We start from the raw sequence: 17650 nt of genomic DNA on the forward strand, positions 1-17650 counted from the left end.
TCTCAGGAAAAAGTAAAAACAGAGATCAATTTTTATATTCATGCTACTGAATAATCTAAGTGTTCCTCACACCAGGAGGTTATTTGAGTTACGGGACTCCCTGAGCAAGGGACTTTATAATGCTGATATATCATTCATTGGTATCCTTTATAAAAGGAAGGGTTCAGAGGTGAATGTGCATCTTGAAATGATCTTTGTTCAGCATCTGCCATGATTTTTGTATGTTAGGATGATATGGAGGGTTAGATCAGAGATTTTCTTATCCAGGGTCATGTCTTTTGTAGTGCTTAGGAAATAATGTAAGTATCCAGTCCCTAAGAATCAGGGTTCAAGATATTTCCTGTGCTGGAGTCTGCTTCTGGACTATAGTGTGTAAGACTTATGGTTGTGAACTGAACCTCTGAATTTGTCTGATCCTGTTTTCATGCCAAGTACTCTTACAGCCTCTAGAGCATCAGAGCAGAACACACAGTAAAATATTACCCAATATGCTAGTTATACAGAGAGGAGTACAGCTTGGAAAGATGCTAAATGTGGCCTTTATCCTGCCGAATGTAGTATTGCCAACCTGGATATTTTAGAATTAACGTCATACCCAGCCCTGGGAAAGCAGGAATCTGTGTGCTTGGCACTTGAGAGATGGGATTGCTTTGTTCCGCTTTTTTTCCTGCTTGTGAATATTCAGTTAGTAGCAGCAGGGAGGTTTATAAGTCACGATGACTTCTTAATTGCATAGTAAACCTTGTTGAATAATATTTTGGTTTTGAAGCTTGTATAGTAACTGGGGTTTTGTAAATTAATTTGGGGTGAAAGACTGTATTTGCTATTTTGTGTATGCATAGCACGTTTCTGGCAGTTATAGTAGTCACTAGAAAGTTTTGCAGACTTTGCACAACTTTCTTTAGAGACCTGTGAGTCGCCCACAATGTGAATGATGAATGCAGATCTACATTTTGGCAACGGTGTGCCTATGATAATGTTGGTATGTTGTCTTGTAGAGGGTAATGAAGATCCTGTTAAAACACTGGAAACTCTTAATCAGAGGGTGAAGCGCCAAGAGAACTTGCTGCAACGCTGTAAGGAGATGATTCGGTCACATAAGGAGCGCTGTGCCCAATTAACCAACGAGAAAGAGGCACTTCAAGAACAGTTAGAAGAGAGGCTTCAGGAACTGGAGAAAATGAAAGTATGGAAAATGCTCTTAACTTTATGGGTAGCTGCTAAAACACAGTAAGAACTCCAGTATTTCCGAAATTTATTAATAGGGCAGACCATTAAACAAACTGTCCCTGTACTTTTTTTGGAGTTAAAGGTGCAAAACCCACCTGGAATGAACACATTGAACAATTACTCAAAGAGCTGTAAAGAAGGGTATGAAACCTTACTGTATGAATAACCATCAAAATGGTATCAGAAATAAAGTAGCTGTGGGAAGTTGGTGTGAGGAAAAGACTGTCCTAGCACAGAAGACAGGAGGTAAGGCAAGAAAAGTGGAGCAAGAGCTAAACCTTTAAGACGTAGTGGAAGAGGCATCAGTTATGTAAATGAACAGAAAACACAGAAAGGCAGGACACTGGAGAGCACAATATGGTGAAGGTAACATAAGTGCAGTCCCAAAGCTAAATAATTATTTTGCTCAGTTTTCCTTTCAAAGCCATTAATGCCAAGTGTGGAGGAAAAGGAAGGTGGCTGATAGTAATGCAAACATGAAAATGTGGTAAGTATAGCTGTACTCAGCTTCAGTTCTGGAGATCAGATTCTCTTCTCCGTCTTGGTCTCTGAGCTCTAGCCCAGTTTGAAAGAGCTCTGAAAGGCTCTAGTATTTTAAGGACCTTTTCCAGAACAAGGCCAGTAATGAGCAATTATGGTGTATTGCCGAGATCCTCTTGTAAGCCGAGATGCAGGTAATAGAGCAGGTGCCTTAGGCATGTTTCTTGCTCATTTTACTGTAGCAGCTCTGACATCCATGAGAGAACTGTGGAGGCTGTAACAAAGCCTTCAGATATCTGAATTATTATGGAAGCTGTGAGGCAGCCTAGCACTGGGAGATTTAAAAGTAATTTAAAGCTGCCTACTTTAATTTCCATGGATTCTGTTCTGTGCTCTTCCTCCAAGGCATAGTGCAGGGTAAGAGCCAAACCTAAGCCGTTTGTCAGAAGAAGGTATTTTCTTACAAGATGGCAGTGCTTTAAACTTGTGGTCGGGGTCTCTTTTTAGGACCTTCACATGGCTGAGAAGACTAAACTGATTACGCAGCTGCGTGATGCAAAGAATTTGATTGAGCAGCTAGAACAAGACAAGGTAAACAAAATTTTTCTTTAAACTCTGTGCAGTTTTTGAACAAGACTGTTTAAAACTCAAAATATCTGCCTTCTTGGTATTAGAAGCTGGGTTTAGTCATCTGATGTGGTTTGGTTTATGTTTTAACTAGCAAATAATCTAAGCTACCTGAGAATTTTATTGTATAGATGCTTTAGGGTATTTGTCTGTTAGGTTATACTTAATACTGCAAGATAATGTTATTTAGGATGGATCAATTATGCTTAATACACTCCTCAATGCCAGCTTAAAAAAAAACAAAACAAAAACCCAAACAAACTCCCACCCAAACACTAATGAAGATGAGACAAATGTAAATGAATTAAAAAATGTCCAATGAAGGAGAAGTAACTGTAGTTTCTTAGAAATATGAAGAGTTTCTCAGTTTTTTGTTCCTTGAAGTTTTTTTGTCACAGTCTTGGTACTTGGAGTAACTTCTGGTGGTGTAATAAGCAACATGACTAACACTCATTATATGTGCATATGCTCTAAGGAGAAGCATGCACACTACAATGCTTTTAGTTTTGGTTTGTTTACAGAATGGATATTTCAAAGAAAAGAATCTGTACCAGAAGCAGGAAGTTTTCTGATGGTCCTTAGTTGCTGGAGGAGTTCTTTTCACCACTAGATAAATTTTGGCTACTCTTCAGAATAATCCCTATTCTTATCTTCTTTTTGTTAGCATTTTCTGTTTTCTGACATAGAAAAATACCATGATCTCTGGTCTTGTAATAATAGACTAAAGTTTATTCCTGACAAGGATTGTGTCCTGGCTTGAAATTGTTGTAGCAATATGTTTTATTTATTTGCTAGCTTTTTATCACAAGGACCTTTTCCATAGGGCATGGTAATTGCAGAGACAAAGCGACAAATGCATGAAACGTTGGAAATGAAGGAGGAGGAGATAGCCCAACTGCGTGCTCGGATCAAACAAATAACTACAAAAGGCGAGGAATTAAAAGAACAGAAAGAAAAATCTGAAAGAGCTGGTAAGAAATTCTGGGGATTATTAGCTTTCACACTTAAACATGAGAAAGCTTCAGCGTGGTCTTTTTGCACTCTTCATCAGTTGTTGTTTGGAATTGATATTAAGAGGTACTATTTTTCCTAATGTTCTACATATCACCCCTGCTAGCGTCATTACTAACTTCACTTCTGGTCAGCAGAGTTTAGGGATGTTTTTGACTGGTTTGTCTCTGTTGTAAATTTAGCTGGAGTTAGGAAGGAAACTGTTGAAGGGCAGCTGCACTTTCCCATTTGTAGGAGAAAAGATTGATAGAGTTTTGTGCTGGTGTAACTTCAGGAGGGAAACTTGCAACTATCTGAATTATCATTATAATGTCACCAGTATCTTACATAGAAAACATAGCAGTGAGTGTATAAGAGCTTGGGAAGAAGTAGAAACAAGAGGATGTGTTACAACCATAATAAGCATTTTCTTTCAATAATCATAGAGGAAGCATTTCTGATTTCCTTTTAGTGAAACAGCACTGATGGTTCTTTTCGCTTCAGGCTTGGAACCTAGTGGTTATGTAACTATTACATGCTGTAGTTTGCTTTTGATGGTAATTAGGTAACATTAATTATCTGTGCTTGCAGTTCTCCTTTTGCTTGAAACTAAGGTCAAAGGTCAAGCCGCCCCACCTTTGTTTTTTAAACAGTGAAATTGTTTTGCACTATATCTATCAAAATTCTTTTAGAAGAATTTAGTTTGCTCTCATAGGAATCTAAAGGAGTTCACTCTTTCGGTGGAAGATCAGATGTGGTTAGTTTGCATAAAACATGCGTATTTTCTTTCTCTAAAAAGTGATGAGACGTTCAAACAATACAGTTCATAGGGGTTTTATTTTAAATCTACGTAGGTTTAGATCAGAACTTTCAATTTTAAAGATTAGTTTGGGTAGATCATTCTGCTGTAATACAGAAAAGCAGCTGGAACATCCATCTTGTGAAAGTAACAAACATTTTGACTAGGTACCTTCCTTTCGTACTACCCTTTCAGGTTGCATATGTCTTTTTAGCTCTGGAAATTTGTATTTCAGAAGTCAGTCAGTCTTGCTAAAGTTGGATTTTCTTCAGTTCCTGGAGACTAGGAAGCTTTTCTTCATGACTAAAAAAAATGCTGAAGAATATTTTACTACTTCTGTAGATACAACATTATTGTCATAGTTGTTTGAACACAGCATTTTTTGAAGCAGTAGAAACCTCTTAATTATGAACTAACATTTACACGCTCTGGTTAATACAGTAATTGCCTCAGGTTTGCATAGCCTGAAGCTGAAAATGGGTTAGAGATGATACTCTGGATACCTGGAAAACTTAACTATTGTAGTGAGAAGTAATTTCATTTATGAATAATGTGTTGAGTACACTGCACTTTTCTAGGGGGAGATTTTTGTGTTAAATATGCTCTCTCAAATAAAATTTTCAAGTACTTTTGGTAACTTTTATGGTGCATAAGCATCCACTTAACCTTTGAATGCATTTATTTTTGTACTGTTAAGCATGCTTACATAAATGTTGGAACCCTTGGAAAATTAGTTAATACAATTTTGCCTATCTTAGAAGTAGTAAGGTGACCTTACTAGGTTTTCCTATTACTTCCTTGGCTTTATGCATTCCAAAACTGTTGTGATGTACAATGGAAGTGTAGTCCAGTACAGTTGAACTAAATTGTTCAGGCATTTGAGAAAACCACCATCAATATCGGGAGACCCTGAAATTACTTCTAGGTCACAACCTTTGAGTTGTACCAGTTTTAAGAATTTGGCAGGTTCATATATTTGAGGTCAGCATGTTTAAAGTTCTGTTTCTTGGATAGTTAATGTGAGATGACTTTAAATTCTAGACTTCTCTTTTTCTATATCATGATTTAGTGAAGAATTGACTTCATGGAATATTGTATTTGTAGGAATGTTAATTTCATTTATGTTACGGCAAAATAAGGGTAAGCATAATACACTTACACTTGGAATTTACTTTCATAGTGCTATGTTATAGGCTAAAAAGTGGTATATTTTTCTACTTCATGTTTTTAACTTGCCTAGAGTTTTATGTGTCTGGCTTTTTTCTTTGTAATTCAGTGACTTTAGTGAAATGCTCCGGTGTTTGATTTAATGTTAATGCGTTTTTGTGTACTGAAATAGTGAAAAGATATTTATGCTTATTTTGTGCATGTTGTGTAAACTGTAACTTGGTGTCCCCAGTTGAAGTTCCTTTTTTTGTAGTTAGAGGTACATTATGTTGAAATCTCACAAAGCATCTTGTTTTTGTGCATCCACACATGCCAATAAGTGAATCATGGTGCCTTTCCCAAGCCTTGTATGAACAGGACTGGGGTAAGGGCTCTTTTTTCTTACATCACACATTGGGTGCTTGAACTGGGCTCTAAAAAGTAAATTCTGTGCTTCTCAGGCACTTTTACTTGAGGTAACTGCAACTGATTTTTTTTTTTTAATGCTCTGCAATGTACATAGATTATTTGCATTTTACTTCAACAAAGCTATTTATAGTATTTGTAAATTTACTGGTAAACTGAAGTATGTTTCTCCTGAGACTACTTGGCATAAGTCCTTTCTGACTTCTCAGGATGCCGATTATTGACTTCTTTATATTCTGTACAATAAAGAAAAAAAAAGTCTTTAGAAAGCAAATTCGTTTTGCTTTACTTTGCCATTCTTTGTAGGCGGTATTTCTTTTGCAAGCCTAATTAACGTATGCTTTGCACCTTTCTACAGAGAAACAAAAAGCTTGGACTGTGCATTTGAAATCCTGCCTAGATGCACTGTAGGAAATTTAATTCAACCTTTGTTTCTCAAACTTTTGACAAGATGCTTGCTCAGCCTTCAGTAAGAAAACATGTAAATCCCTCCTCTGCCATCCTGTTTAGTGCTTTCTTCACATTTTTCAGCAGTAGATGGCACTATAGGTGAAAATAACAAGTCTGCAGCACCGGGAGAGTAAGCAAGAAGTCTTTGCAGTATGGACTGGTGTTAACACTGGGTAGGAGAGGCAAGGCGAAGGGAACCGAGACTGGTACTTTGGAGTAGCATATGTAAAGCAGTCAACTCACTAGCATATGTTTTATAAAATTCAGTGCAACCTTGCACCTTTTAAACTCTGTTTAGGCTCTTTTTGTCTAATTTATATACTGCACAGGAAGGTTTCCGGTTTGTCTAGCTTGGTCACATGAATAGCATTTTGCAAGACTCACTTGAGACTGTTGGTGTGCTTGTTACTGTTTCTGATTTGCCACTGTGCCTTTGTGAGACTTCACTTAACCAGTACCTTGGTTAAAAGATCTTCCCTCAATAGTAGCTCTGCTGGTTGGGGAAGAACACAGGCAGTGCCTTTACTCTTTGCATTCTGAATAGATGTATTTGGATAAAACCACGGACTTTTATTCCAGGCTTTTATCCACAGTAGAATTAAAATCTCCCATAGATTAAAAAAATAATAATAACAATTAAAAATAATAATAATAATAATGTTCTGTCTACTTGATGATAGTTTAGCCCTCTGCTGGTTTGAAACTCGGTTGTGTCATGCTACACTAGAATTAACTAATTTGAATAAAAATGTTCTGTTTTGCTTAAGTGCTAAAAGTGCCTGAGATGCATATAATTTAACTTTTAGAAAGCTACGTGTTTCTCTGAAGTGTTGCTTCTTTGTGCTTCCATACACCCTTGGCGTTTTATCCATCAGCTTTTGTCTAGCTTTTGTATTAGCATCCTGCTTGCGGTTACAGTGATGCAGCTGTCGTACTGCATGTTGCTCAGATATTACATATCAGTAGTTATTCCTAGTATGAACCTGGATCTTCTCTTTGGGGGATTTGTGGGCTATGGCAAATGCATTCTCTTTCCTTTTGCAGAAATAACAGGTTTCTCAAATGAAAATAAAGTATATGTTGCTCAGAACAAGAATCAGAAAATGTGTATGGAAAAGTGAAATAACCTAATCTTTTACTTGCAGGCTTTATTTTCAAGCTATACTTTGTAAAGGTCTGTAGGTTTTGGGTTTTTTTAAAAGCCATTTATGATCTGTAATACTGAAGGACTTGGCCAATTTTATGGCTGTGCGTGCTTTTGTTAGGGTTGAGAGAAGCATCAGGGAAGTCGGTGCCATTCTCCAAACGCACTTGCGCAGGCTGTGTTCATAACCGAGTTGCGCCCAGGGTGGCGAGGGAGGAGGACTTAAGTCCTGTGGCTCCCAGATGGCAAATGCCTTGATGGGGACTGTGAAGAACTGTGCTTGGAAAGTAAGGAGCTGTAAGCCTTGTGCATGCTTGCATTATGGTTTAGACGGTTTTGCTGTTTGAAATAACCTCTAGTGCTCTTAATTTTTTGTAATGAGTTTTAGTATTTCGTATTTAAGTAGAACCGGGAGTGAAAAAGTGGATACAATGATGTGCTTTGGTATTGCCAGGGTCAGTAACAACCCTGTTTTGCCCTAAAACATGATTGTTGCTGTAAGTAGTCAGAGAAAGGCTTCCTCAGAAAACAGAAGAAAATTCTGGAAAAGGTCAGAATTTGGGTGAATGTAATTTTATGGAATTAAGTTACTTGAAAACATATTTGCAGCATTGCCTCAAAAGTATTGATTGTGGTTAAAAGCTTCAGTTTTGAATGTTATCAGAAGATGTGGAATAGAAACTGTTATTCACTTCTCAAACTCATGCCTGAATGTTATTAAATATATTTTCAAAAAAACAAGGATTACAAGAATTGCTGTGAATGCCTGCTAAGTAATGGTGAATCAAGGGAACTAGAAATGTGTGTGTCTATTATGATTTTCTTGTTGGGATAGAACTAAGTGGAAGAAAGCTTAGCATACTAAATAACACTTTAAAAATTATTTTGTTCTGTCTGCTCCCAGAATAGTATCCAAGTAGTCCAGGGTATAGTAGAATAATATACTTTTAGTTTTTTTGTGCTCTGATAAATTACTGTCTTGATACTGGCACTGTGATTTTGAATTTTACAGAGGTGTTTTGCCAAAGTTCTTTTATGCAAAGAGTTAACCATATAGGAGACTGTTCTGAGACTGAATTTTCCTTTGATATGCAGCAGGGGTTTTCCACATTCATGATCTATCCAGCAAAAGAGATTTCCCTAACAGTGATCACATTCTAGTCTTGTGTAATTCTAATACAGATTCTGCCATCAGTTTCAGTGAGGCACTCAGATAGTGGTATTGAATAATAATAATAATAGTAATAATGATAATAAAAATAAACCAGCTCACAACACAGGAATTTATTTGCTTTCTTTTTATATCTAAATGATCATCTATGAAGTGAATAAAGTATGTTAGAATACTTCTCCTTAGCATGGGAAGAAACTGTGGAATTATTGCTTTGGATTTGTCAGTTAAAATGTGTTTCAGCAGACTTGTGCATCTTCTGCAAATGTAAATTTCATCACTGCAGCTTGAATGTTCTTTTGAAATATCTTATAAATATTCAAGTTTTCTGGGAGCAAATCTTAATTTTTTTTTTTCTTACATTTTATTTACAAAGTTTAGAAGCACAGGACAGTCTTCATAACACAAGCATTTTTCCAGTGTCTTTGAATTGCATTGATAGTAGTTTACATTAAAAGTATATAGTGAAATAATGAAATTAGCAAAGCCTTCTGTATGGACTCCACCAAACCCACAGTTTAAAGAGAAGATTATGTAGGTTGTACAGTTTGAAATAAACAACTCTTAGGTAAATAAAGTGCCCAGTATTATACTTCAGTGTTCTATTCAGGAAGACCTCTTTCATGATTCAGTAAAAACTGACTTGCATAGCAGTCATTCCTGGTTTATGCTTCCGTCTGCTTGTTTTAGTGGAGGAACAACTTGTGAATTGTCTTTTCTTCATGCAGCTTTTTTTCCTCCTCTTCAAAGTTATTCAACACTTACAGCCAGAAGAGAAGCCATAGTTTATTTATATGGTTTATGTATTTTATAGTGATTTTAGGGGAAGAAATAGAAGCTGCAGAATGTATTGGAAGACATTCACAGCTATTTGTCAGTTCTCTTTCCTTTCTAGATAATAAACCTATGTGAATTCTTGATGGATTCCTAAGTTCATTCTTCTGTTACTTGTGTAATTTACAGTTAATGAGAACTCTGTTCTTCTATCAAGGGACATAGATATTTCTCCACTATCGTATACTTTTTTTTTTTCTTTGCAGCTTTTGAAGAGCTTGAGAAGGCTCTGAGTATTGCCCAAAAGACAGAGGAAGCCCGGAAAAAATTGCAGGCAGAAATGGATGAAAAAATCAAAGCAGTAGAAAAGGCAAGTGAGGAAGAGAGGGTAAATCTTCAACGGGAGTTAACCAGAGTGAAACAAGAGGTGGTTGAGATTATGAAGGTAAAAGCTGAACTCACCCTGTATTATTGGCTTTTAATCTAATCATTCAATTACAACTAAACTATAGTTGTAAAATACATTAGTATATCAGAACTTTTTCATAAAATACTTGCTATTTCATAAATTCTATAAAAATTAATTTCTGAGATTAAAGATTTACTTAAGACACAATAGAAAACTTCCCATATAGATTTTTTTTCTCTAGCAGTTTAAAATCAGTACATTAGAGCCATGTAAAAATGAACAGTATTACTCTTTGTTTCACAGTATTTAATAAAATTATTTACTAGAAGTACACTTGAGATTTTAAAGGGAGTCAAGAAGAAAAAATTAATGGCAATCAGCTCACGCATCTCCACCAGGATTTTGGGTTTTAATACTAAGTATTTCTAATGATTATTCTAGCCCACTATGTGTAAACGTTTAAGAACTTGTTGCCAAACTGTTTGCTAGTTAAGAACTGCTAAATTCGCTTCATCTGGCGTATTCGGGTAGGAACTGCAGGAGTACTGCACGTGCCTTGCAAAGCTGTAAATTTGAACACCTTTAAATTGCAGTTCTTGTGTTGACATTTGTTATGTTATTAATTTTTCGAGGAGAATACACTGATGCTTTAGGGGGATGACTGACTTACGTGCTTTATTTAAGAATAAAGTAGTGCATGTAGGTTGTAGATAGCTGTTTACACAGAGTATCACCACTTGACTTTCTGGCTCATGAAATAACAAGAATACAGGGAAAGCTACAGACAGAAGTTCCGTTTCCAATTTATTACCACATTTGAACTGAAACTGAAAACACTGTAAGTTCACCTTGGCAGAAGAGTCCTTAGAGAATGTGGTGTTTCTTTTAGTAGAACTGTGAAAGACTTGAGAAGGAAGATGGATAACTTCACGCTTGAAAATAAGAACTGTCAGGGCTTAATATTAAGCGCTCCAAATGATTGTTACTTATTCAAAGGGAGCAAAGAGATGGTTCTGGTTTATTCTTCTCTGTTGCACTGTTTTTCTTATTAAGCAATAATACAAAGTGTTTTGTTGTTTAATATTTTGAAATTAGTTTTTTCTGACTTTGATTCACAGAAGTCTTCAGAGGAGCGTGTTGCTGAACTAGAAAAATTCCATAAAAAAGAAATGGCTACCAAAGATCAGGAGCTAAGTGAGAGATTAGAGGCCCAAGAAAAGGCATTCCAGGAGAAGATGAAGGCAGCTCTTGTAAGTATCCCTAAAATGTGTAGACAGAAATTTGTCTAAGTGTGAGGTGGGAATAGAAGTCTTAATCTGACCCTATTCTGCAGTGAGAGTCCTTCTGCACTCAAAGACACGAGTGTCCTCTAAAAGTCAAAGAGCTCAGACTTCAGCAACATGAAAGGAAAGCAGCTGCAGTGATCCAGACTGAATAATGATAATTAATCACTATCACTGCTCACTTACAGCTGCATCTTGTGGGAAAGACTTTTTTTTTGAAAACTCTTTTTGTTAGACTTTTTTCTTTTTTTATTTCTTCCTCTGGATCATTGGCCATTAGCCACAGCAACTAGAGTAAAAGAGGTACAAAGAATGAGGCTGTTATTTGAAAAGTGTTGGTATCATTATGTCTGGTTGCGTTGTGTTATGTGAACAGGCTTAACTATTCATAGTGTTTGACCTCAGAAAAGAATTTTCTTCTAGGTCAGGCTGGGAGGAATCACTGGGATTCTTTGCTCTTTTTCATAAGCTGTAATACACTTCAGATCATCACGTAATTTTACCTAACAAATAGTAGATTCTCTTTTGTGCTCCTCTGTGATGGTTGGTGACTAGGACTGAGGGACTTCGACAGTCCCTTCCTGACTATATTTTTCTACCTGCTTCTCAGGTTATTTTTTTAATTATAAGGAATAGAAGCTTAAAAATACATTAGCAGTGGAATCAAGTGAGGACAGACCTTTATTTCTCTAAGGTGTTACTCAATCGTGGTAAACAAACCAAAATGAATGGCTGGATTGCATTATGTTTTTCATATAAAAAGAAGTAGAAGACACATGGTTCTCAAGAAGAGAAAATAGAAGTGATTTATAACAATTTTGTTTTCACAGATTAAATACAAACTGTGTGTGTGTGTAGAAAATACATGTGATTAGTCTATGACTCCTATTAACTGGTTTGTAAATATCTTATTATACTGTTTTTGAAGGTGTGATGACTAAATTTATAGTTTATTGTTTTAATCATAATTTTTGATACAGGAAAAAAATCAGAGTGAGTGTTTAAAAACCCTTCAAGAACAAGAGCAGCAAGAATCCCTAGCCTTAGAAGAATTAGAGCTGCAGAAGAAAGCAATACAGTCAGAGTGTGACAAGAAAGTTCAGAAGATGCATCAAGAAGTAGAGACTTTTAGAACTGTGAGTAAAGATTCCAAAAGGGTAAATGTTTACAAGAATTCCTTTCAGTATATATTTAACTGTGACAGGTTTACAAATACTGTGGATTTATTGTGATTGGGTTATTTAACTCTCACTATGCTTCTTGTAGTGACAAATTTAAGGTATTGCTATGGTATGCTGCAGCCCCTAGTTGTTTTCGAGATTAGATGGCAAAATATAGAAATACGTTCACTTTATATCATGGTGTGGGATATGAATTCGTATCCATCTACACAATTTTTATGTATGTTATACAGGAGAGTTAAACTTTAAACTGTTTAACTTCTGGGTACTGCTACCATACAAACACTTAAAAGGATACTTGAGTAAGTAAAAAAATTGCTTAAATTTTGAAGTGTCCTTTGCTTTATGTAATGGGTAAGATTGTATTATCTGCTAATGCAAGTTTGTACATTATTCCACCACTTATTAGTTTGAAAGTTTTGCCTATAGAAGCGTTTTAACTTTACAGCAGCATTTCCTTGAGAGGTGGAATTAAGATAAATTGGTAGATATGTACAAAGCTCCATAATACTCGTGTAGACTCCCGATATTGTTCATCCTATGTATTGGTACTTTAGCTTAATAAGAAAATGTGAACATCTCTCTCATAAATATCATGTGCATTATTTTATTTGAATTAGTTAAATTCTTTCCAAGTTTTTATTGTATTTGTTTTCACTGCAGTGAAATAGAAAAATTTTTATTAAATAACTAACTTACCATAACAGAAGCAAAGTTGAGAACAAACTAGATGTATGAAAGGCTTATATAAAAAGTTGATACTCACTAAAAGTAATGGAATAAGTGACTTGTAATTATGTGAACCTGGTGAGATGTTTTTAAAATTTAATCAACTTGTTACTTTTTGAATACTCATATTCTTTTAAAACTGTATTCTCTAACAGAGGATTCTTGAACTGGAAAGCTCTCTGGCAAGGTATTCGCAAGATGACAGAAAGCAATCAGAAGAATTAAGTACTCTGATGGAGTCTGAAAAAAAGCAGCACAATAAGGAAATCAATGATATAGTTGAAAAACACAAGAAAGAATTGGAGAACATAAAACAGCAGCAGGAAAAGCTTTGGACAGAAAAACTTCAAATCTTAAAGCAACAACAAGTAACTGAAATAGAAAAAATGAGAGAGAAACAAGAACAAGAGATAGATACAATTTTGAAAGAGAAAGAAACAGTTTTCCGTGCACACATAGAGGAGATGAATGAAAAAACATTAGAAAAACTTGATGTGAAACAAACAGAATTAGAAGCACTGTCTTCTGAGCTATCAGAAGCACTAAAAATACGTCACGATTTAGAACAAGAGCTCTCAGAATTGAATAGTAAATTGTGTGAAGCAAAGCAAGAATTGGAAGGAAAGTTGGAAGAAGAGAGGAAACGGCACAACGAAGAGGTTGAAATGATGTTAAAAGAGCACGAAATGTCTATTCAAGGTGTTGAGAAGGTACTCAAAGAGGAACTCAACAAACTCAAGCAATCCTTGGAGGAGAAAGACAGACATCTGGAGGAACTAAAAGCACATGAACAGAAACTAAAGGAATCTGCAGAAAGATCTGAAGCTGAACTTGTCCAGGTGTCTGCAAAGCTAGAGAAGCTTTCAGAGTCTCATCGGAGTACTTCTAATGAGCAGGCAAAGATTTATGAAGAGGAATTAGCAAAGCAGCAGCAAAAGCTGACAGATCTTGAAGATCAAAAATTGCAACTTAATGAGCAGCTAGAAAGAACTGAATCCCAGCTGAGTGAAGTCAAGAATGAGTTAGAGGCATACATCTCTCAGGTACGTGACCTGAAGCAGCATTTGCAAGAGCAAAGCAATGAAAATAGACAAAAAGTAACCTCTCTAACACAACAATATGAAAGTCAACTGAAGGATCTACAAAGAGAGGCTGAAGAGACAAAGAGCAGTCTAACTGAGAAGGAAAATGAAATTGAACACATGAAGGAGTTACAGAACAAGCAGGTGGAAGAGCTTAAACAGAAACTGTTCACCGCAGAGGAGAGAATCGGTGCTTTACAAGGAGAATATGAAAGTAAACTGAAACATCAGGAGAACAAAATGGAGAAAATTAAACAGAAATCAAAAGATATGCAAGAAACTTTCAAAAAGAAACTTGCTGAGCAGGAAGCTAAACTAAAAAAAGAGCTTGACAACAAGCAGTTGGAGTTCAGTCGGAAAGAGAGCGAATTCAGTGCTAAAATGTTGGAAATGGCGCATGCCAGCTCAGCCGGAATCAATGATGCTGTGTCAAAACTGGAATCTAATCAGAAAGAGCAACTAGAGAGTCTTGCTGAGGCTCATAGGAGGGAGTTGGAAGAAATTACCCAGAGTTGGGAAAAGAAACTCAATCAGCAGGTTGAAGAGCTCCAGGAAAAACATGAAATGGAACTGCAAGAGAAAGAGCAGGAAGTTGGAGACCTGAAACAGAAACTTGCCACCTTTAGTGCTGAGAAGGAGGGCTCCAGAACAGAAATAACCCGACTGAAGGAAGAACAGGTGAAAAGGGAGGAGTCCCTGAAGGAATTGGAAGAACAACTAAGGCAGTCAGTGGCTAAGGTGAATGCTTTGTCAGATAAGGAAAGTGACCTGAAAACACAGTTGAAAAAATTGGAAAGTGATCTTAATCAGTCCCTGAAAGAGCAGTCAGGACTTCAGGAACAGCTCAGTAAACAGAAAGCAGTTGAAGAAAAGGACAAAGCCAAAATTACCGAGCTGGCTGATACACTGAAAACAGTTGAAGAGAAACTCCAAACTGTGCAGTCTTCTCAGTATAAAGATCATGAAAATTATGAGAAAAAAATAGAGGCAATTCAGCTAAAAGAAACTGAGTTTAAAAGGTGGTCAGGAGAACTTGCAGCCCAGTTAAATGCTTACTGGAAGAATGCTGAAGCTTTATTGCAAACAAAAAGCAATGAATTAATTGAAAAATGTCATGAAAAAATTGGCATAGTAACATGCAAAATTGCAGATTGTGAGCGCCGAACTGCAAAAGTTAAAGAAGCAGTATTAATTAAAACGAGTAAGATTCCTGAACTAGAAGCTCAACTTAGAGAAGTAACAGAGCATCATTCTGCTGCAAGTTCTTCTTTGCAAAAGTCAATGCAACAGCTGCAAGAGAAGGATAATTTAATTATGTCCATGAGAGCTGACATTGAAGGACTTGTAACAGAAAAGGAACAATTGCAGAAAGAGGGAGGGCATCAGCAGCAAGCAGCATCAGAAAAAGAAACTTGCATAACGCAGCTGAGGAAAGAGTTATCTGAAAATATCAATGCTGTCACCTCAATGAGGGAGGAACTCCAGGAAAAAGAATCCGAGATCTCTGTTCTCAACAAAACAATTAATGACCTTAATGTTAGACTTGAAAGCACGGTAAGTTTAACAGAGAAGGAAGCAGCCATGTCTCTGTTAAGCAAGCAACATCAAGAGGATCGGTTGCAGTTGTTAAACCAGGTACAGGAGTTATCGTCCAGAGTTGAGACGCTGAGTCAAGAAAAAGCATCAGCTCTTGAGCAGGTAGATCATTGCACAGCCAAGCTGTCAGAGTGGAAGATGAAAGCGCAAACCAGGATTACACAAAATCATGATACTATTAAAGATTTGCAGAGCAAACTTGAATTAAGCAATACTGAAGCCAATAAAAAGGATGAAGAGCTAAATAAACTGAAGGAGCAGCTGGCTAAAGAAAGCAAGAATCTTGATAGTTTAAAAAGTGAATTGGAACAAAAGCAAAACAGGAGGGAAAAGCAAGAAAGTGAGTTAACTGCAAAGTTAAAAAACCAAGCAGCAAGAATTGCTGAACTAGAAGAACACATTGCTCAGAAAACTTCAGAAAATGATTCCTTGATGGAGGAACTTAAAAAGTATAATGAACAAAAAGACACAGAGCAAAAAGAGATAGCTTGGCAACTCCAGCAGGCAGAGAAGGTGGCTTTTGAGAAGGACAATAGATTTAAGGAGGCTGAAGAAAAAGTGCTTAACCTTGAGAAGCAAATAGGTTCACTGACAGCTGAATTTGAAGCAAAGGAGAGGGAATTTGATCAAATGAAGGCAGCGATACTTAAAAGCAAAGAGGAAGAACTGAAAGAATTAGAAGAGAGACTGAATGCAGAGAACAGCACTAAGCTGGCAGAGCTGAAAAAGAAGGCAGAGCAAAAAATTGGTTCTATTAAAAAGCAATTGATGTCTCAGATGGAAGAAAAGGAACAGCAATTTAGGCAAGATAGAGAAAATCAGTTAAGAAACTTGGAACAAAAAGTGCAGGAGAGAGAGGCCAAAATTGAATCCTTGGAAGAAAAAATTAAGTCAACAAGAGATTCCACAGAGTTAGAGAAAGAAATGCTGCAAAAAGTACAGAGTGTAAAAGCTGCTGTAGAACAAGAAAAAAATAACATGCTTGAAAGTGTCCAACAGACATACGAAGAGAAAATACACGTGTTACAGAAGGGCTTAACTGAAAAAGATGATTTGTTGCAGAAGTACGAAAAGGAACAACGAGAGAGTAATGACTCTCGTCTAGAACTGCAAAACAAACAGGAAGAACTCCTTAAAAAACTAGAATGTGTTGAGAAGAGCCATCAGGAGGAGCACAGTAGGACTGAAAGCCTCAGGAAAGAACTTGAGGAGCAAACCAAAAGATACACGTTGTTAGCGGATGAGCATGCTCGTTGTGGTGGCGATTTAGCAAGCAGTAGGGAAGAATTAAAAGCTAAAGAACAGAAACATCTTGATATGGAGAATGTAATTGGAGATTTCCAGAAAAAATTGCAGGAAAAGGAGGCAGTCAGTCAATCTTTAGAACAGAAGATAAGAGAGTTGGAAGATAATCTGGTGAAGGAAAATGACGTGCATAAGATTGAGATGGAAGATATGAGTTTGAGATATGAAGAAAAGCTAAAAAGTTTACAGCAACAGTTGGATGAAAGAAATGGCAGTCTGAAAGCTTTTGAGGAAAATGCTGAAGAAAAGGCTAAATCTGGTTTGGGGCTGCAGAAGTTAGTAGGTGATATGCAGAACCAGCAGAAGGACTTGCAGACTAAACTGGAAGAGACTGAAAGGGAGAAACAGAAACTATGCAAAGAAGTGAATAATCTTCAAAAAGACTTACGTACTCTGCGAAAAGAACATCAGCAGGAACTTGACATAGTAAAGAAGGAGTCCTTAGAAGAAATGGAGCAGAAAATCAGGTAAATTCTTTGTTCCTGGTCTTGTTACCGTTTCTTTGCTTTATCTTTAACCACTAAAACCTCAAGCATACTTTTTTAAAGCTCAGTTTGTAACAATGAAATAATGACTGGTATTTTTTTTTGTCATTTTTCTAAATAGAGAAACAGCAAGAAAAGAGCTACTTGAAAGTAACACTTCATGAACACATAAAACACTATTTGAGTCATCAGTTTAAAAAGTGGTTTGTCTTTTGGCAAAGTAATACTGCTTTTGATTTTGTTTTAGTGATGGTCATTTTCAGCATTGCCAGAACTTAAATATAGTTCTATTTTCCTCAAACAGGAAATGAAGTTTATTAAAACTTAGTACTGAGAGCTTCAT

General features: G+C 36.4%; 1 protein-coding gene across 8 annotated transcripts in view; it reads left to right on the forward strand.

Moving 5' to 3' along the window:
• GOLGA4 (golgin A4) overlaps window positions 1-17650 on the forward strand; it is a 69813-nt gene that overhangs the window by 28085 nt on the left and 24078 nt on the right. For 7 of the 8 annotated variants that reach the window (XM_076330791.1, XM_076330792.1, XM_076330794.1 and 4 more), the window contains 7 exons: window positions 999-1186; window positions 2218-2301; window positions 3161-3308; window positions 9504-9682; window positions 10765-10896; window positions 11910-12065; window positions 12995-17289. In XM_076330791.1, coding sequence (XP_076186906.1) covers window positions 999-1186; window positions 2218-2301; window positions 3161-3308; window positions 9504-9682; window positions 10765-10896; window positions 11910-12065; window positions 12995-17289 — 5182 coding nt within the window. The remainder of the gene's footprint in view (window positions 1-998; window positions 1187-2217; window positions 2302-3160; window positions 3309-9503; window positions 9683-10764; window positions 10897-11909; window positions 12066-12994; window positions 17290-17650) is intronic. The other variant, XM_076330795.1, reaches the window with a different exon arrangement.

The sequence above is a fragment of the Aptenodytes patagonicus genome, chromosome 2, assembly GCF_965638725.1.
Source record: "Aptenodytes patagonicus chromosome 2, bAptPat1.pri.cur, whole genome shotgun sequence".
NCBI classification, from domain to species: Eukaryota; Metazoa; Chordata; class Aves; order Sphenisciformes; family Spheniscidae; genus Aptenodytes; species Aptenodytes patagonicus.